Source organism: Leptodactylus fuscus, chromosome 6, assembly GCF_031893055.1.
Source record: "Leptodactylus fuscus isolate aLepFus1 chromosome 6, aLepFus1.hap2, whole genome shotgun sequence".
NCBI classification, from domain to species: domain Eukaryota; kingdom Metazoa; phylum Chordata; class Amphibia; order Anura; family Leptodactylidae; genus Leptodactylus; species Leptodactylus fuscus.
In genome coordinates, this window is record NC_134270.1 from 14,719,621 (window position 1) to 14,746,854 (window position 27,234).

General features: G+C 47.4%; 1 protein-coding gene and 1 long non-coding RNA gene across 2 annotated transcripts; both read right to left on the reverse strand.

Moving 5' to 3' along the window:
• Positions 1-68: 68 nt before the first annotated feature.
• Positions 69-27,159, reverse strand: LRRC45 (leucine rich repeat containing 45). Its single transcript, XM_075279394.1, has 18 exons — positions 27,097-27,159; positions 26,396-26,669; positions 19,782-19,843; positions 19,637-19,707; positions 19,273-19,451; positions 18,537-18,665; positions 15,377-15,489; positions 15,246-15,304; positions 15,078-15,155; positions 14,670-14,805; positions 13,068-13,145; positions 11,797-11,908; positions 11,646-11,716; positions 9,876-9,968; positions 6,081-6,173; positions 2,730-2,903; positions 1,893-2,040; positions 69-291 (listed from the first exon to the last, which is right to left on the reverse strand). The coding sequence occupies exons 2-18, from the start codon at positions 26,625-26,627 to the stop codon at positions 98-100; spliced, it is 2,022 nt and encodes a 673-aa protein (XP_075135495.1). The 5' UTR covers positions 26,628-26,669; positions 27,097-27,159; the 3' UTR covers positions 69-97.
• On the reverse strand, positions 7,100-7,690 carry LOC142209275 (uncharacterized). The gene is made up of 3 exons (XR_012716938.1): positions 7,656-7,690; positions 7,436-7,470; positions 7,100-7,126 (listed from the first exon to the last, which is right to left on the reverse strand). It is a non-coding gene; the product is annotated as an uncharacterized LOC142209275 (long non-coding RNA).
• Positions 27,160-27,234: the final 75 nt, after the last annotated feature.

Consider the following 27,234-nt stretch of genomic DNA (forward strand, 5'->3'; position numbering starts at 1 on the left):
GGCTGTGCACACAGTATTGGGTAGGTGGGTCCGGTCTGATATCGGAAGGCACTTACTGACTAATCTGGCTTATGGAGCACCCAGAGCAATGGCTGACTTATTTCCTTCCACCAGGGGAGCCCAGCGGGGTACTGATATAGTTTAGGATGGCGCTCTGCAGCAGGCTGGCCCTCTGTGCTTCCTCTTCTCGCATCCGCAGAATCTCGGCATCCTTCAGTCTCAGCTTCTCCAAAAGGGAAGAGATCTCACTTTCTTTATCCAGCAGCATCTCGCGGTGGGTGTTGGCCTGCACTATGGTGACGGACAAAAATGGTCACATACATGTTTGACATTGATGTAAATGACACAGTGGAAAAAAAAATAAAGGGGTTGCACTGTTAAGAACGCTTATCACCCCCTATTATTAGTTATTTTGCTTACTTATATAGCGCCATCATATTCCGCAGCACTTTACAGATATTATCGGTCACTGTCCCATATAGGGCTCACAATCTACATTCCCTATCAGTATGTCTTTGGTGTGTGGGAGGAAACCGGAGTACCCGGAGGAAACCCACGGAGAACATACAAACTCCTTGCAGTTGTTGCCCTTGGCAGGATTTGAACCCAGGACTCCAGCACTGCAAGACTGCAGTGCTAACCGCTGAGCCACTGTGCTGCCCCCCTATCCACAGAACAGCCGTAAGTATCTGATAACTGGCATCCCACAGTGATCAGGTCCCCCTAAAAGCTCCTTGTAAATGGAGTACAGTGCACCCACATGACCGCTGCTCCATCACTTCTGTAATCTCCAGAAGCGTCGGCAGCCCCATAGAAGTGAATGGTGCAATGGTTTACACAAACACACTGCTGCTACATTCACAAGGAGGCCTTAGGTGGACTTTCGGTCCACCCGGTGATTGGACACTTATCTCAGTGGATAGAAGAAAAGTGTCCTTAAAGGGGTTGTCTGCGCTAAACGCTGAGCCCAGGGAAGGTGAAAAAAACCCAACCCATCCTCTGGTGTCTCCCAGCACAGTCCAGTCCTGCTGCTTGGTGGTCACGTGACTGCTGAGGCCAATCAGAGGCCTGAGGAAAGGGACGCGCAACGTTACAGTGTGACAGAGACTTCCATTAAAGCAAACAGGGGAGCAGCAGGACTGGAATCGCACTGGGAGATGATGGGACAGGTACGCTTTTTTTTTTTTTTTTTTTTTTATTGTTTTCACCTTCCTCTCATATTAACAACCTGTTAATGGCACCGCCCCTTTAAGGCACCTAAAGGGAACGCTCTCTTTCCTCTATATGCTTAATTTGCATAATGGATAAAACTTAATTTTCTCGGCAGCGGTCTCAGTCATTACAAAGCTATGAAATGTATCAGTGTTACGAGATCTACATCATTATCTGTTCCTTGCTATTCTACATTGTATGTATTTGTCTTTATTGCACCTTTTTATTGTAAAGCACTGAACCTCTTTTACATATATTAAATCTAATATTTAATAAGATCGTCCTTTGGCTCTCCCAATGAATGAATATCACTAGCCGTGTTACTGTTGCGTTCTTGGGTGGGCATGCTGGTGCCTTGTCGTACCATAAGTGGTGGCAGGTTTGTCTGGATGATGCCCGAGCGTAAAAGGGAGAATCACTCCTGTGTAGTGGAAGGTCAAACATGTGTGTGCGGTGAGTAAGGTGAACAGATAACCGTATATACGGATATAGTATACAGTGAGTGGGTGTATCTGTAGGTGTGACTCTGAAACCCATGCAAATATGAGGAGAACATACATACTTGGCAGGATTCAAACCCAGGTCTCCAGCGCTGCAAGGCTACCTTGCTAACCACAGAGCCACCACGCTGCCCACACACCCGGTTACTGTTTAGTACGCCATATACAGCTGAGAACTACCTTTCTGCTGTCTTTCCAATGCAGAAATCTTCTCCTTTAGCCCTTCCTGTGCGATCAGCTGAGCTTGCAGGTGTCCCATCTGCTCTTGTAGCTCGACTCGCACCTTTGTCACTTCAGACACCTTGTCTTGGTCCTTCTTTGATAAGTCCTGCAGATATATCACACATCATCACATGTAAAGCTTCAATCCTTCCCGTCCACATTTCTCATGTACCCGTCGCTTCCTATTTACTATACAAGAGCTTTAATTCATCATTAAAGGGGTTTTCTGGGTAAATGATATTCATGATATGTTGTTAGGATCTGTCCATCAATATCAGATCAACAGGGGTGCGACATCTGGGAACCCGACCGATCAGCTGTTCTCTGCAGCCCCTGAGGGAGACTTTAAAATCAGCACTGAAATCCCAATGTACATGTATGAAAATCCACCCGACCAACCAGCTGTTCTCTGCAGCCCCTGAGGGAGACTTCAAAATCAGCACTGAAATCCCAATATACATGTATGAAAATCCACATCAGCTGGCCTATAGTATAAGGCCCCATGCACATGACTGCAGTTTGTTGCCGTATACTATCCACAATTATGGACCCATTCATTTCTATTGCCCAATACAGACACAGTAGTTTTTACAGATGTGAGTACGTGCTGTAGGATCGAGCCCCAACACATGTAGCAAGTCCTATTTCTATTCTATTGGGGGTCGGTCTGGCTCGTCTAATGAGAGGGTCCGGGAACACTACAGAGGGCACACAGATACCATCTGTAGCATTTCCAAGGACCCGCACAAGACTAAGTTCTCTGTGATTCTGGATATACTTTCCAGCTGTACCTACCTGCTGCAGACCATCAATCCGCCTTTTTAACCCCTCTATCTCCAGGCACAGTTGGTTATTTTGTGCTTGCTGTTCCCCGACTAGTTGCTTCTGCTGCAAAACCTGACTCTGAGCCTGATCCCGGGACTGGGTTAGGGTTCGGATCTTGTCCTGTAGTATGGCGGCGTGCTGCTGCTGCTCAGAGACAGGAAGACATCTGTATTACCACAACAAATCCGAGCTGACCAGATAAAGATGGCGATAGACGGTCTACTGAGATTACAGCTTAAAGCCAAGTAATAAGATTATATTAAGGAAGTGCAAGATCCAATATCTTTTATATGGGGATCATCTATAGAGAGAGGATAAACATCATGAAAGCTCCATGTAAGTAGAGGGGTGTGCATGTGTGGCCTCCTCTCCATACACATCTACGGGACTGCTCAGATGGTGAGCACCAGCAACCTCATAAGTGTGAATGGAGTATTGGCCATGCATGTGATTTGGCCTTTGTTGCAGGTGCAGCCAGGCCCTGTTATGTTTGCATGATGCGGATACTGGTGAGGTGCAAATATGGAGGTGCTGGACAGCCTGCTTGATCTAATAGTCTAGGCGTGACTAACAGGCTGTTCTTTGGCGCTGTGCACCTCACGTTATCATCTGACCAGCACCTTGTATAAGTTTTATCTGTGTGCATTTCAAATGCTGACCTCCCTCATGGATTGTAGGTGTGTGTGGGCGCTTGCTCTATCAGCACCTTCTTTCTATCTTATACTACACTAGCTGGTACCCGCGACTTCGTCTGCGGTGATTGTAGAAGTGGGTATATACAGGCGCGGGTAAGGTTTTCGTAGTGTGTATAAGGTATGGGATATGAAATGTAAGTTTGTATCTTGTTTTTGCTGTAATTCAGAGAATACGTGAGACTTTTGTGTTGAAGTTAATTTGTATTTGAGCTGCTATATATACGGTGTTGTGAGAAACTTTACATAGTGACTTTGGGACAGAGGTATTTGAAGTTAACCCTTTCCCGCCGATGGCATTTTTTGATTTTCGTTTTTGACTCCCCTCCTTCTAAACCCCATAATTTTTTTATTTCTCCGCTCCCAGAGCCATATGAGGTCTTAATTTTTGCGGGACAAATTTTTCTTCATGATGCCACCATTAATTATTCTATATAATGTACTGGGAAGCAGGGAAAAAATTCAAAATGGGGTGGATTTCAAGAAAAAATGCATTTCTGCGACTTTCTTACGGGCTTTGGTTTTACGGTGTTCACTGTGCAACCAAAATGACATGTCCCCTGTATTCTGTGTTTCGTTACGATTCCGGGGATACCAAATTTATATGGTTTTAGTTACATTTTGACCCCTTAAAAAGAAATCCAAAACTGTTAAAAAAATGTTTTTTTGAAAAGTTGCCATATTCCGACAGCCGTAACTTTTTTTTATAGGTGCATGTACGGGGATGTATATGGCGTCTTTTTTTGCGGGACCGGGTGTACTTTGTAGTTCTACCATTTTCAGCAAATGTTATTGCTTTGATCACTTTTTATTCAAATTTTTATCAGAATCAAAACAGTGAAAAAACGGCGGTTTGGCACTTTTGACCATTTTTCCCGCTAGGGCGTTTACCGAACAGGAAAAATATTTGTATAGCTTTGTAGAGCGGGCGATTTTGGACGCGGGGATACCTAACATGTATGTGTTTCACAGTTTTTAACTACTTTTATATGTGTTCTAGGGAAAGGGGGGTGATTTGAATTTTTAATCCTTTTTTTTTTTTGTTTTTAATATATTTTTTTTTTTTTACTTTTTTTAAACTTTTTTTTTTGCATTTATTAGACCGCCTAGGGGTATTGACATGGGTGGGCGGTGTCGCGGATTGTCAGAGCGGTGAGGGTTGGCAAACATGGCTGCTCCGGAGCGTTAAAGAGCGCCTCCTGGAGTATCGGTACGGTGAGGGGCAAAGTGGTAAAGTATATGTATATGTGATTGTGTGGGGTTAGGGGCGAGGCTGTAGAGGGCAATATGAATTTTGGGGCTTGCTATGGTCCAAAGTGTGTGAGATTGCAGAGATGGTGATGTGAGTTTGGGGTTTGTGGGGGTCCTGGGAAAAACGTATGTGCGCTAATGTGACGAAAAGTAGCCTATTGCACAATCCAGTGTAGTAACTATGTTTGTGGAAAATTTCAGCCAAATCGGTCAAGCGGGTTTTGCGTGATTGACTAACAAACATCCGAACACACAAACATCCAAACTCACAAACTTTCACATTTATAATATTAATAGGATGATCCTGCACAGAGCCATGTTTTGTCTGGTATTGGGTAAGTGCGACCATTTTTCAGTGTTGTTTCTATGTTAAAGGGATCCTATCATCGGATACCCTTTTTTTTTTCTCGATAACATGTAGGAATAGCCTTAAGAAAGGCTATTCTTCTCCTACCTTTAGATGTCTTCTCCGCGCCGCCGTTCCGTAGAAATCCAGATTTTCTTTGGTATGCAAATGAGTTCTCTCGCAGCACTGGGGGCAGTCCCGAGCGCTCAACCAGCACTGGGGGCGTCCCCAATGCTGCGAGAGAACTCTCCAGTGACGCCTCCATCTTCGGCAGAGTCGACTGCGCATGCCCAGGCCACAAGAAAATGGGCGCTTACACTGTAAGCTGGTGTAAGCGGCTATTTTCTTGTGGCTGCTTATACAGTAAGCTGTGTAAGTGGCCATTTTCTTGCGGCCCGGGCATGTGCAGTCGGCTCTGCCCGAGGTCTAGAAGAATGAAACCGAAGACGGAAGAAGACACGTGGAGAGGACATTCCAGAAGAAGATGGAGGAGTCGCTGCAGAGTTCTCCTGCAGCATTGGGGACGCCCCCAGTGCTGTTTGAGCGCTGGGGACCGCCCCTAGAGCTGTGAGAGAACTAATTTGCATACCGAAGAAAACTGGGATCTCTACCAAATGGCAGTGTGGAGAAGACATCTAAAGGTAGGAGACGAATAGCCTTTCTTAAGGCTATTCCTATGTGTTATCGAGAAAAAAAGGGAATCCAATGACAGGATCACTTTAAGTCCTTTTTCAGTTATATGCACTTGCGATCCCCATTCTCCTGATCATTGGGGTTTCCAGCGATCGGACCCATCAATGATCAGGGCATACGAGTCTTTAAGATGGCCTGGTGGATGGCTCTTCTATCTGTATATGGCTCTATATGGGAACACTATGGCTTCACTAATACATTTGTTCCTATGGTAAGGTGAACTCTTCATCTGTCCTGTGATTTCTTATCTCGCTTTCTTTTCCCCTGAAGCTTCAGGCAGATATCGAAAATCTGATCCCGTGGTTAGGACTGGACGGCAGAGATACAGATAATCCTCACCTCCTCCTGCTGGGCCGCACTCCTGGCTTTCTGAATCTCCTCTTCTGCCTGGCCACGTTCATTGGCTAATGTTATCTTCAGCCTGCTCAGTTCCTGCAGAGAAGGATCAATACATCATAGATGACAGCAATGAGTGGCTGGGCCCGAGCGGTGCTCCACTAAGTGGGTCTAATGGTAGGGGGCTTCCTACAGAGAGTACCCGGTCAAATATAATGGGCTGCAAATCTGTCACATCATTGACAGCAGTCTATGTAGCGGTCTGCAGAGTCATACAGGCCGTACGTGCTCTGCTAGGAATTCTGGGAAAGGCTTATGCAAACACGTTCTTGTTTGGAAACATTTTTGGAAGGTAAATCAGTGCCCGGTGCCAAAACCAAGTGACATTGACTGGGAGGTTAGATGGTCACTAACTTTTGACACTCTAATTTAATAAAGCAGTGGTTCCCAAACTTTCTGTAACTGGGAGCCCCTTTTACGTGAGACTTTCGTTCAGAAACCCCCTCTCCTACCTCCATGTTCTCCCCCCACACAGCTCTGCTACCTTCACGTTCCTTACACAGAGCTCTGCTACTTTCACGTTCCTTACACAGAGCTCTGCTACTTTCACGTTCCTTACACAGAGCTCTGCTATCTTCACGTTCCTTACACACAGCTCTTCTACTTTCACGTTCCTTACACACACAGCTCTGCTACCTTCACATTCTCCCCCCACACAGCTCTGCTACCTTCTCATTCCTTACACACAGAGTTCTGCTATCTTCACGTTCCTTACACAGAGCTCTGCTACTTTCAGGTTCCTTACACACAGCTCTGCTACTTTCACGTTCCTTACACACACAGCTCTTCTACCTTCACGTTCTCCCCCCACACAGCTTTGCTTCCTTCACATTCTCCCCCCACACAGCTTTGCTACCTTCACATTCTCCCCCCACACAGCTCTGCTACCTTCACATTGCTTACACACAGCTCTGCTACCTTCACATTCCTTACACACAGCTCTGCTACTTTCACGTTCACCCCACACACAGCTCTGCTACCTTCACATTCTCCCCCCACACAGCTCTGCTACCTTCTCATTCCTTACACACAGAGTTCTGCTATCTTCACGTTCCTTACACAGAGCTCTGCTACTTTCAGGTTCCTTACACACAGCTCTGCTACTTTCACGTTCCTTACACACACAGCTCTTCTACCTTCACGTTCTCCCCCCACACAGCTTTGCTTCCTTCACATTCTCCCCCCACACAGCTTTGCTACCTTCACATTCTCCCCCCACACAGCTCTGCTACCTTCACGTTGCTTACACACAGCTCTGCTACCTTCACATTCCTTACACACAGCTCTGCTACTTTCACGTTCACCCCACACACAGCTCTGCTACCTTCACATTCTCCCCCCACACAGCTCTGCTACCTTCACGTTCTCCCCCCACACAGCTTTGCTTCCTTCACATTCTCCCCCCACACAGCTTTGCTACCTTCACATTCTCCCCCCACACAGCTCTGCTACCTTCACGTTGCTTACACACAGCTCTGCTACCTTCACATTCCTTACACACAGCTCTGCTACTTTCACGTTCACCCCACACACAGCTCTGCTACCTTCACATTCTCCCCCCACACAGCTCTGCTACCTTCTCATTCCTTACACACAGAGTTCTGCTATCTTCACGTTCCTTACACAGAGCTCTGCTACTTTCAGGTTCCTTACACACAGCTCTGCTACTTTCACGTTCCTTACACACACAGCTCTTCTACCTTCACGTTCTCCCCCCACACAGCTTTGCTTCCTTCACATTCTCCCCCCACACAGCTTTGCTACCTTCACATTCTCCCCCCACACAGCTCTGCTACCTTCACGTTGCTTACACACAGCTCTGCTACCTTCACATTCCTTACACACAGCTCTGCTACTTTCACGTTCACCCCACACACAGCTCTGCTACCTTCACATTCTCCCCCCACACAGCTCTGCTACCTTCTCATTCCTTACACACAGAGTTCTGCTATCTTCACATTCCTTACACACAGAGCTCTGCTACCTTCACATTCCTTACACAGAGCTCTGCTACTTTCACGTTCCTTACACACAGCTCTGCTACCTTCACGTTCTCCCCCCACACAGCTTTGCTTCCTTCACATTCTCCCCCCACACAGCTTTGCTACCTTCACATTCTCCCCCCACACAGCTCTGCTACCTTCACATTCCTTACACACAGAGCTCTGCTACCTTCACGTTCCTTATACACAGCTGTGCTACCTTCACGTTCCTTACACACAGAGCTCTGCTACCTTCACGTTCCTTATACACAGCTCTGCTATCTTCACGTTCCTTACACACAGCTCTGCTACCTTCACATTCCTTACACACAGCTCTGCTACCTTCACGTTCCTTACACACAGCTCTGCTACCTTCACGTTCCTTACACACAGCTCTGCTACCTTCACGTTCCTTACACACAGAGCTCTGCTACCTTCACGTTCCTTACACACAGAGCTTTGCTACCTTCACGTTCCTTACACACAAAGCTCTGCTACCTTCACGTTCCTTACACACAGAGCTCTGCTGTTTCCATGTTCTGTACACCCATTGCTCTGCTATCTCCAGGTTTCTTCCACCACAAACACACAACACTACTGCCGACATGTTTTCCCTCCTTGACACACAGCTCTGCCATCTATGTGTTCCCTCCATACACCCAATTTTGCTACTTTCTTGTTTCTTCCCTCCATACACTAAGTTCTGCTGCCTTCAAGTCCCCCCCAAACACTAAGATCTGCTACCTGCACTTTTCCCGGCACACTCGGCTTTGCTACATCCACTTTTCCCACTACACACTCAGCTCTGCTGCATTCACTCTTCCCCCATGCACACTCAGTTCTGTTACCTCACCTCCCCTGACACTTAGCAGTCCTACCTCCATGTTCCATCCTAAAAGCAGCCCTGGAATCAAATGTAAAGCACCATGGAATTAATGGTGCTATATAAATAAATAATAATAATAATAATAATAACTATTGTACAAACTCTGCCTCTGTGCATCATGAAAGGTCCTTTTGCAGGACTTTGAAATACCACCGTCTAGTATTACAGGCTGTTTGCAGTACTACAGTGTAGAAGAAATTTCCCAACTTGGTTCACAACCCCCCTGAGATCAGGATCCAGAATGAACTTTATATATAAATGTTGCTGTTTTCTGCCTGAAAAAAAAACTCTCTAAAGTTCCTGCCACTAGGTGTCTCCCTCCTTTCCAATTTGCTGTTCACTCTCTGTTACTATGGCAAATCCAACTTTTGAATCCACCAATCTAAAGATGGGAACACAGGAAGTGATCGGGGAGGGGCAGGTCTCTCTTCACAGCCTCTGCTTAGTTACACACAAGTTCCCAGCTTGTACACTGTTCAGAGAGGAGTCTGCAGCTTCTTACAATGAGTGTAAGGAGAGTCTATCTACTTCTGACTAGCTGCTTGTGTTTGCTTACGGGATGTTAGTCAGAGGCCGTAAGCACTCAGATTTCTCTTCTTTTCTGTATCAGGGATCTTTCCAGCTGCATTTGGATAAACCAGTAGTAGTTGTAATAGACCACCGATTTTCAATGTCATTTTAACAAAGAGGGCCCCCTCATCTTAAGCAGAAAACACAGTCCATGGATAGTTCCATGTGAACGGAGTCCCAGAACTGTGCGCTGACTGAATATTGCATCACGCAAGATCTGTAGGGTGTGTACATACAGGACAGTACTGGGGCTTGGATGCCAGTGCCATACACAATGTGTGCCCGTGTACAGGCTCTCACCTCCTCCAGTGCCAGCTTTGTAGTTTCCAGACGTTGCATCCTTTCCTGCGCCGCCCTCTCGCTGTCCTCCATGTGCCGCATCATGTGCTCCACCTGCCATTACAAAAGAGGTTAAAGGGAAACCATCAGGTCATTTTAGGACCCCTGTCCCACCACCACTGACCATCTGCCGAAGTGCTTCTGAAATCACACGCAGTACACTTCCGCCCAACTCTGTCAAAAGTCCTCAGGGCTTCTATATCTCAGTGCACATTCGCCGCCCTTGCTCCCCACCGAACTGCTCTGCCGGCGGCCTGGACTGGACAATGAGCCGGTGGGATGGGGCTGAGCATTGCTAGGACGGCACAATAAGATACAAAGAGACCCAAGGACTTTGGGCAGGTTCCCTTTAAGGCCTGTCATTAACCATATAATGCCATTCCCCCTTTTCAGTTTTTTCGCTACATGCTTTTTTCCCTATTGCTTTCAATGTGATACGCACGTATCACATTGAAAGCAATAGGGGAAAAAGCCTCCCATTCATTTCTATGGGAAGCGCACGAAAGCTGGCTCCCATAGAAATGAATGGGAGCTGCTTTTGTACGCGCTCATTCTGAACGTGTTTTATGTTCAGAATGAGCTGAGCGTATGCTCAGTGTGAATGCACCCTTACTCTAAAACCAGTTACCCACAAAAAGGCACGGAACTCATAGACCTGCCAATTTTAAGCAGAATCCGTGATGGAATCTCTTACGGAGACTTGAACGCGGATGTGAATCCAGCCTGACAACTGGCTCCCTGCTCCCAGGTTATGCAGGTGCTTAACTCTGTAAGGATGTACCATTACAGCCTGCTGCTTTCTTCTAGAAATAGCGCCACACCTGTCCATGGGTTGTGTCTGGTATTACATTTCATTTTTCATTGGAAGGGAATGGGGCTGGGCTGCAATACCACACACAACCTGTGGACAGGTGTGCACTGTTTTTAAAGGGATCCTATCATTGGATACCCTTTTTTCTGACTAACACGTAGGAATAGCCTTAAGAAAGGCTATTCTTCTCCTACCTTTAGATGTCTTCTCTGCGCCGCCGTTCGGTAGAAATCCGGGTTTTCTTCGGTATGCAAATGAGTACTCTCGCAGCACTGGGGGCGGTCCTCTGCGCTCAAACAGCAGTGGGGGCACCCCCAATGCTGCGAGAGAACTCTCCAGCGCCGCCTCCATCTTCTTCTGGAACGGCCTCTCCCTGCGTCTTCTTCCGTCCTGGGTTTCAATCTTCTAAGCCTCAGGAAGAGCCAACTGCGCATGCCCGCGGCCACAAGAAGATAGCCGCTTACTCAATAAGCTGTGTAAGCGGCCATTTGCTTGTGGCTGCGGGCATGTGCAGTCAGCTCTGCCCGAGACCTGGAAGATTGAAAGCCAGGACGGAAGAAGACGCAGGGAGAGAGCGTTCCAGAAGAAGATGGAGGTGGCACTGGAGAGTTCTCTCGCAGCATTTGGGACGCCCCCAGTGCTGTTTGAGTGCAGAGGACCGCCCCCAGTGCTGCAGGAGAACTCATTTGCATACAGATGAAAACTGGGATTTCTACCAAACGGCGGCGCGGAGAAGACATCTAAAGGTAGAAGAAGAATAGCCTTTCTTAAGCCTATTCCTAGGTGTAAGAAAAAAAAAGGGAATCCAATGATAGGATCCCTTTAAAGAAAGTTGCCTTGTTTTTGTTATCTTGAAAAATCTGTGCGGGGTAAGAGCCAACTATAGTATTACTATAGTAATTGTCGGGGCATCTTCTTACCTCTTTCTGACGCAGGGCGCAGGCTTCATCCTGTGTCTGCCGAAATCTTCTCTTCTCTGCTTCTAAGCGTTCTGTGTGAACAGAGGATACGTGTAAGTGATGACTCTCCGCAGCTCATCCAGTCGGAGCCGGGAGACCGCCGCGTCCTCACCTTCTGCCTGTACGGCCCGCAGCTTCAGCTCCGCAGTGGTGTTTGTCAGCTCCTGCTTCAGATCAAACATCTGATCCTGCTGCGTCTTACACCTCCGCTCCAGCTCATCCACCTATTGGGTATAAAGAAAAAAAATTAATAAAAATAGGAAGTGCAAGTTATAAGCACAACAATATAGAAGATCTTCAAGGGTTGTCCCATTAGAAAATGTTCACCATGTTTGTGCCCTCACATAACCTCTGCCCCAACACCTCCCAACAGCTAGGGCAGAAGGGCCAAGATGGCGGCAATTCATCAAAATGACCATCCTGCTTCTTCCAATCCAATGATCCCGGCTCAACGTCTGTTAACTGGCCAAAATGTCTTTGCGTGTGTTGCTGAGGCATATCTAGTAGTCAATAGTCTCTCATCAAGAAGTACACTACCCAAAAAGAGCCAGTTTCTAATCAGACCACACCCATAATTATTTTCATATTTTCTCAAGGCAGAACCGCAGGATAGTGTTTTGCTGCGATCCATCATTTTCTATCTGGGTGCGGTGTTTGTTTTGTCATTGATTGTTTTATATTTACTTATATAGTATAGCACCACCTGCTGGTCAACGTGTATAGGAATATGCACGTCCACCTGATGAGCAGAGCGCTGGTGGACATGCACAATCACTCTCACTCCTTTTCTCTACATAGTTATCCTCTATTCACCGGACATCACAAAGAAATTTCTTCCCTGTTGGGGACGAGCCAAAGCCGCTGCAACATACAGCAGAGCTTAGAGGACTGACATGATAGAAAGCAAGTACTATGATGTTCTCTTCACTAGATTTAGAGCTGTCAGAGGGGGAAGGAGACTGACTTCACTCTCCATATACTACTGCATTTATAGTCTTGGGTGGAGAACTTAGTCAAGAACATATCACAGTAAAGACTAATGCTTAGGAGATTGGAGCTCAGCAGGATCCCTTGTCTTACGTAGAGGGAGGATCGGATATAAGGTCCTTTTTTATGTAGACTGTCAGCCCACAATGTACTTTTTTTTTTCCTATCAGTATGTCTTTGTAGAATGGGAGGAAATCCATGCAAACACGGGGAGAACATACAAACTCCTTGCAGATGTTGTTCCTGACGAGATTCGAACCCAGGACTCCAGCGCTGCAAGGCTGCAGTGCTAACCACTGAGCCACCCTGTTGCCCCTATCGGATTTAGGGTCTGAAATGTCCCTGTGCATTATCTCTGAGCCCCTGAGGACTTAATAGGTGCAGACCTGGTGATACCTTATTGCGATACAGCAGGACCTTCTCATTGGCGGCCGCCAGCTCCTGTCTGAGTTTTGCTTCCCGCATAGCAGATTCCTAAAAATAAATGACAGCATACATGGATGGCATGATATTAAAGGAACAACCTGTCCTGCTACTAATATATGATCCTTATAGGATATATGATCCACCATTGCGCACAATTACAGACTTGTAAAATATGATCGTATGGTTGGGACTTTATAGAACTTTCTGATGCACTGTGAACCCCACACAGTATAATCTGCTGCACAGTGGCCCCCACACAGTATAATCTGCTCCACAGTGGCCCCCACACAGTATAATCTGCTGCACAGTGGCCCCCACACAGTATAATCTGCTCCACAGTGGCCCCCACACAGTATAATCTGCTGCACAGTGACCCCCCACACAGTATAATCTGCTGCACAGTGGCCCCCACACAGTATAATCTGCTGCACAGTGGCCCCCACACAGTACAATCTGCTGCACAGTGGCCTCCACACAGTATAATCTGCTGCACAGTGGCCCCCCACACAGTATAATCTGCTGCACAGTGGTCCCCACACAGTATAATCTGCTGCACAGTGACTCCCACACAGTATAATCTGCTGCACAGTGGCCCCCACACAGTATAATCTGCTGCACAGTGGCCCCCACACAGTATAATCTGCTGCACAGTGGTCCCCACACAGTATAATCTGCTGCACAGTGACTCCGACACAGTATAATCTGCTGCACAGTGGTCCCCACACAGTATAATCTGCTGCACAGTGTCCCCACACAGTATAATCTGCTGCACAGTGGTCCCCACACAGTATAATCTGCTGCACAGTGGTCCCCACACAGTATAATCTGCTGCACAGTGGTCCCCACACAGTATAATCTGCTGCACAGTGGTCCCCACACAGTATAATCTGCTGCACAGTGGTCCCCACACAGTATAATCTGCTGCACAGTGGCCCCCACACAGTACAATCTGCTGCACAGTGGTCCCCACACAGTATAATCTGCTGCACAGTGCTCCACACACAGTATAATCTGCTGCACAGTGGTCCCCACACAGTATAATCTGCTGCACAGTGGTTCCCACACAGTACAATCAACTGCACAGTGGCCCCCACACAGTATAATCTTCTGCACAGTGGTCCCCACACAGTATAATCTGCTGCACAGTGGTTCCCACACAGTACAATTTGCTCCACAGATGGGTGCCCAAAGAGAGAGCTCTGAGTGCCACCTCTGGCATCCGTGCCATAGGTTCGCCATCACAGACCTACATCATATGCTTAGTAAGAACCATTGCGATATGCTGCGAGTTGAGGTCACGAGCAGATTACACGAACACCACGCTGGAAGAGTCACTTGCAATTTGCAATCTGCAGCCAAAGCTCCAGCAGGTCTGGATTTTTTGTTAGTGCTGCGTTGCGGTCACATCACATACAATGACACAGTCATTACCTGTGGTGTTGCAACGTGACCTTGATATTGTGTAACCTAAGTTGCCGTGTAGCCTTCACCGAAACGTTCTGCAGGGCTATAGCAATACACAGGCTATTTCTGATTCCAATTCTGCCTGTCGTACGCCTCCCCTCTCCTTACCTCCTTCTCCTTCCTCAGATCCTTGGCGTGTAGCTCTCTCATGCTGGAGCTCTCCCGCTTGGTTTGGGTCAGGATGATTCCAAGGTCTTGCACTTTCTGCTGCGATAAAGCCAGGGCTGCGTCATTCATGTGTAACCTGCAGGGCAGGGAGAACTTTAACAGGACTGGATAGACAACACAGGGGGGGTATATAGATATGGACCATCGGTATTAGAATGGCGGCACCCCCTAGTGTTCAATCACTATACATGACATGGCAACTTTGTCCGGTGGGTCATTCCGATCACACGTTCTCCATACAGGATCAACATGTGCAGGTTTGTCCAGCCGAGCATGCATGTGCTGGGGAGAAGAAGTGATGTCAGCCAAGGGCCGGAGCTTCACTTTAACCTGATGATGTGTCCTTACTTGGCGGTTAGTGAATTGACAACTGATTTCCGGTCCTCTAGCGCCTCCTGCAGTTTGCTGACTTGCAGAGTTGTAGACCTGGTATCAATGGGAGGAGAAGCACAAAAATTAGAAAAACAGCATGAAAATCTGATTCCCTAGGTGAGGCCATTGTGTGGTCAGACCAACCTGGTGGTGCGGCTCATCTCCTCCCTCTGCTTGTCAATGGTTCCCATCAGGTCCAGGAACTACAGGAGGAACCAAAGCGTTAGCAAGAATTGGGAAGGGACCCCAAGACAAGGCCCCTGCCCCAAACCCACCTGCTTGTTCTTCTCCTGCTTCAGATTCTGGACCTCCTTGGTCAGGATCTGCCTCTGGTTCATGGTCTCCTTCTTCACCGTTTGTCTCTCCAGGTTATAATCTATGGCTTGTTCTGTAATACACGTACAATGCCTTGTTAAAGGGGATTTCCAGTAGGGAGTAACTTGATGCAGGAAGGCCCTCACTGATCTTGTGAGTTTGGATGATCACTAGAGCGAGCCTGTCCGTACAGGGCGTGCCGAACAATTCATGTGAATGGGCACTGCCGGAGATAGCCGGGTCAGCATGAGTGGAGCTGTGCGCGGGTCAGGCACCCTGGTCACAAATTGGGTGCAAAATTACCCATTTTTTAAAGGGATTCTACCACTAAACCAACATTTCTTCTAATAACCACGTCGGAATAGCCTTAAGAAAGGCTACTCGTCTCTTACCTTTAGACGTTTTCTCCGCGGCGCCGTTCCTTAGAAATACCGGTTTTAACCGGTATGCAAATGAGTTCTCCGCAGCAATGAGGGCGGGCCCCAGCGCTCAAACGGCAATGGGGGCATGCCCACTGCTGCTCGAGACCTCACTCCAGCGACGCCTCCATCTTCAGCTGCAACCCCGCCTCTTCTGTCTCGGTCCAACCTCCGACGCCTGCGCAGTATACTCCAGTATTGAACTACAAGAGCAAGAGCAGCCTCCCAAAAATGGCCGCCAGCCGCAGTACGCTCCTGTATTGAACTACAAGAGCAAGAGCGGCCTCCCAAAAATGGCCGCCAGCCGCAGTACGCTTCTGTATTGAACTACAAGAGCAAGAGCGGCCTCCCAAAAATGGCTGCCAGCCGCAGTACGCTCCTGTATTGAACTACAAGAGCAAGAGCGGCCTCCCAAAAATGGCCGCCAGCCGCAGTACGCTCCTGTATTGAACTACAAGAGCAAGAGCGGCCTCCCAAAAATGGCCGCCAGCCGCAGTACGCTTCTGTATTGAACTACAAGAGCAAGAGCGGCCTCCCAAAAATGGCCGCCAGCCGCAGTACGCTCCTGTATTGAACTACAAGAGCAAGAGCGGCCTCCCAAAAATGGCCGCCAGCCGCAGTACGCTCCTGTATTGAACTACAAGAGCAAGAGCGGCCACTCTTGCTTTTGTAGTTCAATATAGGAGCGTACTGCGCAGGCGTCGGAGGTTGGACCGAGACGGAAGACAGAAGAGGCGGAGTTGCAGCTGAAGATGGAGGCGTCACTGGAGAGAGCTCTCTGGCCGTTTCAGCGCTGGGGCCTGCCCTCATTGCTGCGGAGAACTCATCTGCATACCGGTTAAAACCCGTATTTCTAAGGAACGGCGCCGCGGAGACCACGTCTAAAGGTAAGAGACGAATAGCCTTTCTTAAGGCTATTCCGAAGCGGTAATTAGAAAAAATGTTGGTTTAGTGGTAGAATCCGTTTAAGATCTGTGCAGGTCCTACCAGTGGGTCATCCGCTGATCAGAAAGTTACCCCAAATCCTGTGGACTTGCTGTGGCTGGATAACCCCTTTTAGGCTTCCACCATGGATCTTAAAATTACAGTAACCATTTGACTACCCTAGATCACCAGGGATCCTTATAGTATCCCCTTTACTGCCCAGGACCACCAGGGACGCGGATTTTCTCACAATTTACATAGTATAGGGAGTAACTGTCTGAGGTTTCGCCTTTTGGGACCCCAGTGATCAGAATAATGGAGGCGTGCTGGTGTATAGGCTCAGCCAGGGATCCATTAGATCCTATGGGACTACTATTAGTCCTATATTAGTGCAAGGCGTGACAGTCAAGCATGGGCACCACCTCTACCTATACCTGGGGCATTTTCAGGCCCTTGTTCTCATGATAACTGGGGGGGTCTCTGTAATCAGACATCTATCCCACATCCTATGGATGGTTGCCATTAATGACGAAAACCTTTTAACCCCTTTACTGTCCTAGAGAACGGGAATACTGCCCAAGACCATCAGAGATGCTGGCATTGACCCCCTTACTGGCCGAGACCACTAGGTATACAGTGACCCCTTTACTGCCCTACACCAACGCCTTCCCTGCATTAGATCATCGTGGCTTTTTGACATTAACCTCTTCACTGCCATAGACTGCCAGGAACATCGACACGAACTCTTTCAATGCCACAGACTGCCAGGGATGCAGACAGTAACCTAAGCAGTGGTGGGCCTGGACGCTGTATAACGCCACCCGCTGGGATGTTGTGCGGCCCTTTATAGCTATTTAGCTGTACGTCAATACTGAACACGTGACCCTCTGACGCCAATTAACACGTCTATGTGCGGTGCGGTCCTACGAGACCCTGACATCTGATACACAACGCCTTCCCGTCTGGAATCATAGTAAAGCGTGCATATAAGCGGATAGTAGAGATTAATTCACATTTACATGATGGGATCAAGCTCACCTATAATGAGATAACACAGTGTCCATAGAGTCAGGAAAAAACATTTTGGGCAGGGTTTTTTTTTTGCAAATCTTGCCCCTTTTGGATGGTGACCCAGTAAACCTCATCCTTTTTCAGGCCGAATGTGCCAATATTGTTAAAAAAAAATTTGGGACAGTCCTGGCAGTGTTGGTAAGTATCTATACGTTTTCATGTAAATCTTATAAATCTACTTGTAATATTTTTCTGCCATGGGCGTCACCTGTGGGATCTCCCCCCGCCCTGTAGGCGCAGACTATGAACTGTATAAGATAATACTCAACATACAGTATCAGATGACAAGCCATGAGACCCTGGGGACAAATATGACACTAGGCGGTCCCATCAACCTGGATGTTGAAAATGTTCATGTGCATGGAGCCTAAAGGCTTTTCCAGGAGTTTTCCTTAAGATGGGAATCATAAGCTAGCAGACTGAACCCTTCTATTATAATGGCCCTATACGCACCTGTTTGGTATCACCGGCTTTGTATGGAGTCGTGAGCCTGGGGCAAAACTCATGACGAGTCCTATACCTATCCAATTTGCGGCCCGAGCTCACTGAAGGATGCCAATGTGGAGGCAAGGGCAGCACCTTGGAATGGGGTCCCATGACACGCTCTTGGGGCTCAAGAGCTTCGCGTTACGCCTCTGGTCACTGGTGTAGGATGATATATAGGGGCACAGACTGCTGTATCAGCCATATGGCGCTCTTTTCTTACCAATGGCCTTTAAGATGTCGCCGGGGATGTTGTTTCCTGACAGCTCCATCTTCTTTATGGCTCTGTTGCTCTGTACACAGTCATGAAGGGCTCGGCCTCCCAGAAGGCCAATGTTATTCCATCGCAGGTCTGTGCAAAGTGATAGCAAAATATCAGTGACGTCCGTAGTATTGTCTGCACTTTACTGTATACAGACACGAGAACGCACCGTTTTTTATTTACTTGAAATTTTCATTTTTTTTTTCTTTTTACCCCATGATCACCCATACACTCCACTACCATACTAATGCATTGCTGTATATTGTAAAATACATTGACTTATATTACTAGCTGCTTTGGCAACAGATTGCCACCCCAAATCCCTGGATCTTGTTTTAGGGGAGGCAACAATCCTTGTTCACTTGGTGGAACCAAACCCTGCGCTCTTTGAATAGTGGACATTTCTGATGGGTCTCTGCTGTGTAAAACAGCGGAGACCCGACAGCTATAGTCGGGTCTGACCGGGAACCATGTTTAAAGCCTGATACCTGCCGGACATGAACATTGGGGTTAAACATAATCCAGTGAGAAGACATTATATTTAATTGCAAAGTACAGCACCACCTAGTGTTTGGAGTGTATAGCAATGTGTACGTCCACCAAATGGGCTGAGGACTGGTGGCCGGGCACGCTCAGTCAGTGTCTCTGCTCACATCTGCGGATCACCGGCTACTCTAAAGCTTACTGAACTCCATACCTAATTCTCGTAAAGTGAGGTTCTGTTTCAGCGCTGCGGACAATTCCTCCGCCCCTTTGTGGCTGATCTGGTTGTTGCGGAGGTCCAGTCTTTGAAGAGTTTGGTTACAGCTAAGACCATCGCACAAAAGAGAGAATCCGTCTTCCCACATGCCGAGGTTGTTCCACTCCAAGGTCAGACTGCCATAAATCACATAGGTTATATATACGTGCAGTAGCTCCTGTCTGTATACAGAATGATGTAGCCTGCAGTGTTGTGCAGAGAGTAGGACCACATTGAGGCCCCTTCATTCTCAGGATCCAGGAGGTGGTACTGTATATACAGGTATGTACTATATATAATGGGAGACTGATGCAGAACATACCTGGTTATAGAAGTGTTGTGTCTCAGGAGCTTTCCCAATGCCTCCGCACCTTCTCCACGCAGATTATTCCCCTAGAATAACATAGACCATCTTACTTCAGGAGTTCACCAAGGACCAGAGGAAAGTCTATTCATCTCACACTGACCTTCAGGTCCAGGGACTTTATTACAGCGTTATCGCGGAGACCTTGGAGAATATGCTTCAGACCTGTAAAGACACATAAGGATTATCCCTATGAAAGACACTGGGATATATGCAATGGGGTAATAACAGTCAGTAGGGGGCAGTGTCAGTAACAGTAAACATGGGGCACTAAGTGTCAGTATGAGGCAGTAACAGTCAGTAAGTGTCAGTATGGGGTAATAACAGTCAGTAGGGGGCAGTGTCAGTAAGAGTAAGCATGGGGCACTAAGTGTCAGTATGGGGCAGTAACAGTCAGTAAGTGTCTGTATGGGGTAATAACAGTCAGTAGGGGGCAGTGTCAGTAAGAGTAAGCATGGGGCACTAAGTGTCAGTATGGGGCAGTAACAGTCAGTAAGTGTCTGTATGGGGTAATAACAGTCAGTAGGGGGCAGTGTCAGTAAGAGTAAGCATGGGGCACTAAGTGTCAGTATGAGGCAGTAACAGTCAGTAAGTGTCTGTATGGGGTAATAACAGTCAGTAGGGGGCAGTGTCAGTAAGAGTAAGCATGGGGCACTAAGTGTCAGTATGGGGCAGTAACAGTCAGTAAGTGTCTGTATGGGGTAATAACAGTCAGTAAGTGTCTGTATGGGGTAATAACAGTCAGTAGGGGGCAGTGTCAGTAAGAGTAAGTATGGGGCACTAAGTGTCAGTATGGGGCAGTAACAGTCAGTAAGTGTCAGTATGGGGTAATAACAGTCAGTAAGTGTCTGTGTGGTGTAATAACAGTCAGTAGGGGGCAGTGTCAGTAAGAGTAAGCATGGGGCACTAAGTGTCAGTATGGGGCAGTAACAGTCAGTAAGTGTCTGTATGGGGTAATAACAGTCAGTAGGGGGCAGTGTCAGTAAGAGTAAGCATGGGGCACGAAGTGTCAGTATGGGGCAGTAACAGTCAGTAAGTGTCTGTATGGGGTAATAACAGTCAGTAAGTGTCTGTATGGGGTAATAACAGTCAGTAAGTGAGGTTAGTCCTACAAGCAGAACTTTTCTCTCTGCATGTTTTGTGTGGAAACTGAATGGAAACCACATGGAGCCCATTATAGTCTATGGGGCCCATGTGTTGAGGGTTTTCAATTGCGGACAGATTATACTCAGTGCGGCCTCTTACACCACTGGATATTTTATCTGTGGTGTGCCGGGCCGTAATCGAGGTCCACACTGAATAGAGCGGGTCCGCAAAGAACTCTATGGGCGAGTGCGGCAGGACACAGGCGTCTGCGGTGTCTATGTTGCTGATCAGCAACTTGCGGACCAATACGGTAATAATATGGTAATAAACCAATACGGTCGTGTAAGGCTGGTCTTACACGGCCGTAATGTAAGTCCGCAAATGGTCTGCAATTGAGGATTTTCAATTGCGGACCATTTGCGGACATATTATATTCAATGCGGCCTCTTACACCACCGGATATTTTATCCGTGGTGTGGTCGGGCCGCAACCGTGGTCTGCAATTTATAGGACATGTCCGTAATGGCCGTGAATTGCGGCACTGCACGGACTCGCCCATAGAACTCTATAGGCGAGTGCGGCAGGACACGGACATCTGCGGACTCTATGTTACTGAACAGCAACTTGCGGACCGTACATTCAATACGGTCGTGTAAGACCAGCCTCCGTATAGGGACAGTAAATGTCAGGTTAAGTTAGTAAGTGTCAGTATAGGGCAGTAAGTGTCAGTATAGGGCAGTAAGTGTCAGTATGGGGCAGTAAGTGTCAGTATAGGGCAGTAAGTGTCAGTATGGGGCAGTAAGTGTCAGTATAGGGCAGTAAGTGTCAGTATGGGGCAGTAAGTGTCAGTATAGGGCAGTAAGTGTCAGTATGGGGCAGTAAGTGTCAGTATGGGGCAGTAAGTGTCAGTATAGGGCAGTAAGTGTCAGTATGGGGCAGTAAGTGTCAGTATGGGGCAGTAAGTGTCAGTATGGGGCAGTAAGTGTCAGTATGGGGCAGTAAGTGTCAGTATAGGGCAGTAAGTGTCAGTATAGGGCAGTAAGTGTCAGTATGGGGAAGTATCAGACAGTAAGTGTCAGTATGGGGCAGTAAGTGTCAGTATAGGGCAGTAAGTGTCAGTATGGGGCAGTAAGTGTCAGTATGGGGCAGTAAGTGTCAGTATGGGGCAGTAAGTGTCAGTATAGGGCAGTAAGTGTCAGTATGGGGCAGTAAGTGTCAGTATAGGGCAGTATGTGTCAGTATGGGGCAGTAAGTGTCAGTATAGGGCAGTAAGTGTCAGTATAGGACAGTAAGTGTCAGTATAGGGCAGTAAGTGTCAGTATGGGGAAGTATCAGACAGAAAGTGTCAGTATGGGGCAGTAAGTGTCAGTATGGGGCAGTAAGTGTCAGTATAGGGCAGTAAGTGTCAGTATGGGGAAGTATCAGACAGTAAGTGTCAGTATGGGGCAGTAAGTGTCAGTATGGGGCAGTAAGTGTCAGTAGGGGGCAGTAAGTGTCAGTATGGGGCAGTAAGTGTCAGTATGGGGCAGTAAGTGTCAGTATAGGGCAGTATGTGTCAGTATGGGGCAGTAAGTGTCAGTATAGGGCAGTAAGTGTCAGTATAGGACAGTAAGTGTCAGTATAGGGCAGTAAGTGTCAGTATGGGGCAGTAAGTGTCAGTATGGGGCAGTAAGTGTAAGTATAGGGCAGTAAGTGTAAGTATAGGGCAGTAAGTGTAAGTATAGGGCAGTAAGTGTTAGTATGGGGAAGTATCAGACAGAAAGTGTCAGCATAGGGCAGTAAGTGTCAGTATAGGACAGTAAGTGTCAGTATGGGGCAGTAAGTGTCAGTATAGGGCAGTATGTGTCAGTATGGGGCAGTAAGTGTCAGTATAGGGCAGTAAGTGTCAGTATAGGACAGTAAGTGTCAGTATAGGGCAGTAAGTGTCAGTATGGGGCAGTAAGTGTCAGTATGGGGCAGTAAGTGTAAGTATAGGGCAGTAAGTGTAAGTATAGGGCAGTAAGTGTAAGTATAGGGCAGTAAGTGTTAGTATGGGGAAGTATCCGACAGAAAGTGTAAGTATAGGGCAGTATGTGTCAGTATGGGGCCGTAAGTGTCAGTATAGGGCAGTGGGTGTCAGTATGGGGCAGTATGTGTCAGTATGGGGCAGTAAGTGTTAGTATAGGGCAGTAAGTGTCAGTATGGGGAAGTAAGTGTCAGTATGGAGCAGTAAGTGTAAGTATAGGGCAGTATGTGTCAGTATAGGGCAGTATGTGTCAGTATAGGGCAGTGGGTGTCAGTATGGGGCAGTATGTGTCAGTATGGGGCAGTAAGTGTTAGTATAGGGCAGTAAGTGTCAGTATAGGGCAGTAAGTGTCAGTATAGGGCAGTAAGTGTCAGTATGGGGCAGTAAGTGTCAGTATGGGGCAGTAAGTGTCAGTATGGGGCAGTAAGTGTCAGTATGGGGCAGTATCAGACAGTAAGTGTCAGTATAGGGCAGTATGTGTAAGTATAGGGCAGTAAGTGTCAGTATGGGGCAGTATCAGACAGTAAGTGTCAGTATAGGGCAGTAAGTGTCAGTATAGGGCAGTAAGTGTCAGTATGGGGCAGTAAGTGTCAGTATGGGGCAGTAGTGTCAGTAAGTGTCAGTATGGGGCAGTAAGTGTCAGTATGGGACAGTAGTGTCAGTAAGTGTCAGTATGGGGCAGTAAGTATAGGGCAGTAAGTGTAAGTATAGGGCAGTAAGTGTTAGTATGGGGAAGTATCAGACAGAAAGTGTAAGTATAGGGCAGTATGTGTCAGTATGGGGCAGTAAGTGTCAGTATGGGGAAGTAAGTGTCAGTATGGGGAAGTAAGTGTCAGTATGGGGAAGTAAGTGTCAGTATGGAGCAGTAAGTGTAAGTATAGGGCAGTATGTGTCAGTATAGGGCAGTATGTGTCAGTATAGGGCAGTAAGTGTCAGTATAGGGCAGTAAGTGTCAGTATAGGGCAGTAAGTGTCAGTATAGGGCAGTAAGTGTCAGTATCGGGCAGTAAGTGTCAGTATCGGGCAGTAAGCGTCAGTATGGGGCAGTAAGCGTCAGTATGGGGCAGTATCAGACAGTAAGTGTCAGTATAGGGCAGTATGTGTAAGTATAGGGCAGTAAGTGTCAGTATGGGGCAGTAAGTGTCAGTATGGGGCAGTAAGTGTCAGTATAGGGCAGTAAGTGTCAGTATGGGGCAGTAAGTGTCAGTATAGGGCAGTAAGTGTCAGTATGGGGCAGTAAGTGTCAGTATGGGGCAGTAAGTGTCAGTATGGGGCAGTAAGTGTCAGTATGGGGCAGTAAGTGTCAGTATGGGGCAGTAAGTGTCAGTATAGGGCAGTAAGTGTCAGTATAGGGCAGTAAGTGTCAGTATAGGGCAGTAAGTGTCAGTATGGGGAAGTATCAGACAGAAAGTGTCAGTATGGGGCAGTATGTGTCAGTATGGGGCAGTAAGTGTCAGTATAGGGCAGTGGGTGTCAGTATGGGGCAGTAAGTGTCAGTATGGGGCAGTATGTGTCAGTATAGGGCAGTAAGTGTCAGTATAGGGCAGTGGGTGTCAGTATGGGGCAGTATGTGTCAGTATGGGGCAGTAAGTGTCAGTATAGGGCAGTAAGTGTCAGTATGGGGAAGTAAGTGTCAGTATGGAGCAGTAAGTGTAAGTATAGGGCAGTATGTGTCAGTATAGGGCAGTATGTGTCAGTATGGGGCAGTATGTGTCAGTATGGGGCAGTAAGTGTCAGTATGGGGCAGTATGTGTCAGTATGGGGCAGTAAGTGTCAGTATGGGGCAGTAAGTGTCAGTATAGGGCAGTAAGTGTCAGTATAGGGCAGTAAGTGTCAGTATGGGGCAGTAAGTGTCAGTATCGGGCAGTAAGTGTCAGTATGGGGCAGTATCAGACAGTAAGTGTCAGTATAGGGCAGTAAGTGTCAGTATGGGGCAGTAAGTGTCAGGATGGGGCAGTAAGTGTCAGGATGGGGCAGTAAGTGTCAGTATGGGGCAGTAAGTGTCAGTATGGGGCAGTAAGTGTCAGTATGGGGCAGTAAGTGTCAGTATGGGGCAGTAAGTGTCAGTATGGGGCAGTAAGTGTCAGTATGGGGCAGTAAGTGTCAGTATGGGGCAGTAAGTGTCAGTATGGGGCAGTAAGTGTCAGTATGGGGCAGTAAGTGTCAGTATAGGGCAGTATGTGTCAGTATAGGGCAGTAAGTGTCAGTATGGAGCAGTAAGTGTAAGTATAGGGCAGTATGTGTCAGTATAGGGCAGTAAGTGTCAGTATAGGGCAGTAAGTGTCAGTATAGGGCAGTAAGTGTCAGTATAGGGCAGTAAGTGTCAGTATAGGGCAGTAAGTGTCAGTATAGGGCAGTAAGTGTCAGTATAGGGCAGTAAGTGTCAGTATAGGGCAGTAAGTGTCAGTATAAGGCAGTAAGTGTCAGTATAGGGCAGTAAGTGTCAGTATCGGGCAGTAAGCGCCAGTATGGGGCAGTATCAGACAGTAAGTGTCAGTATGGGGCAGTATGTGTAAGTATAGGGCAGTAAGTGTCAGTATGGGGCAGTAAGTGTCAGTATGGGGCAGTAAGTGTCAGTATGGGGCAGTAAGTGTCAGTATAGGGCAGTAAGTGTCAGTATAGGGCAGTAAGTGTCAGTATGGGGCAGTAAGTGTCAGTATGAGGCAGTAAGTGTCAGTATGGGGCAGTAAGTGTCAGTATGGGGCAGTAAGTGTCAGTATAGGGCAGTAAGTGTCAGTATAGGGCAGTAAGTGTCAGTATAGGGCAGTAAGTGTCAGTATGGGGCAGTAAGTGTCAGTATGGGGCAGTAAGTGTCAGTATGGGGCAGTAGTGTCAGTAAGTGTCAGTATGGGGCAGTAAGTGTCAGTATGGGGCAGTAGTGTCAGTAAGTGTCAGTATGGGGCAGTAAGTATAGGGCAGTAAGTGTCAGTATGGGGCAGTAAGTGTCAGTATGGGACAGTAGTGTCAGTAAGTGTCCGTATGGGGCAGTAAGTGTCAGTATCGGGCAGTAAGCGTCAGTATGGGGCAGTAGTGTCAGTATGGGGCAGTAAGCGTCAGTATCGGGCAGTAAGCGTCAGTATGGGGCAGTAAGCGTCAGTATGGGGCAGTATCAGACAGTAAGTGTCAGTATAGGGCAGTATGTGTAAGTATAGGGCAGTAAGTGTCAGTATGGGGCAGTATCAGACAGTAAGTGTCAGTATGGGGCAGTAAGTGTCAGTATGGGGCAGTAAGTGTCAGTATGGGGCAGTAAGTGTCAGTATGGGGCAGTAAGTGTCAGTATGGGGCAGTAAGTGTCAGTATGGGGCAGTAAGCGTCAGTATGGGGCAGTAAGCGTCAGTATGGGGCAGTAAGTGTCAGTATGGGGCAGTAAGTGTCAGTAAGTGTCAGTATGGGGCAGTAAGTATAGGGCAGTAAGTGTCAGTATGGGGCAGTAAGTATAGGGCAGTAAGTGTCAGTATGGGGCAGTAAGTATAGGGCAGTAAGTGTCAGTATGGGGCAGTAAGTATAGGGCAGTAAGTGTCAGTATGGGGCAGTAAGTGTCAGTATGGGACAGTATCAGACAGTAAGTGTCAGTATGAGGAAGTATCAGACAGTAAGTGTCAGTATGGCGCAGCACGGGAAACGTACCATCTTCACTGAGCATGCAGTCACTTAGGATTACATGGGAGAAGGAGACGTCATTCTGCAGGAGAAGACCCAGAACTTGACAGGACTCTTTGGAAAGGTTCTGGGCGGATAAATCCAGCTTCCCTTTCCCAGAAGACTCCTTCATCTTCTGCAGCTCCTTCAGCACCACATCCTGGGGTTCGGCCGCCTTCTCCTGGCACAACCTGATGTATAACCGCTTCACATCCTCCATCCCTTGCGTATTAATACAGAACGTCCTCAGGGTCAGCAGGATCTGGAAAATATAGAATATGGTTAAGATTGCCCATGAGCGACGTCCCGATTCTCTTAGGATAGGGCTGGTCAATGCCATTGGTAGTCACGGGGCTTAATCACATGATGTAATAAGGCCGCATTCACACGCTGCACTTGAAACATGTTAAATAAATGTTCTTGACAAGTAAAATTAGGAAATTGCACTAAAATCGCACACAGTTTTTTCCAACGCAGTTTTATCTGCACCATGTGAATACAGCCTTACGCTGCAAAAGAAGCGACGGTCACATGACTAAGCCCTGGTCCTCATTCACTTCTATTGGACGCCGTTTCATCTTCCACATAGCTACAATGTACAAAAACAATGGTCACCATGCCCTGAGCAACAGTATATAACAGATATAGTGCACAGTATTATACAGTGAGCACTCTCCTCAGACACTTACCTGCACCAGCTTTTGGCTTCTCCATGTACACACAACATGTAACCAGGAAGACACTGGACTTAACCTGTCATTACCCCAAGGAGTGCCCCAGGAAAATTAGGATCTCATTATAGACGCCATTTTGGCAACGTCGCCTGA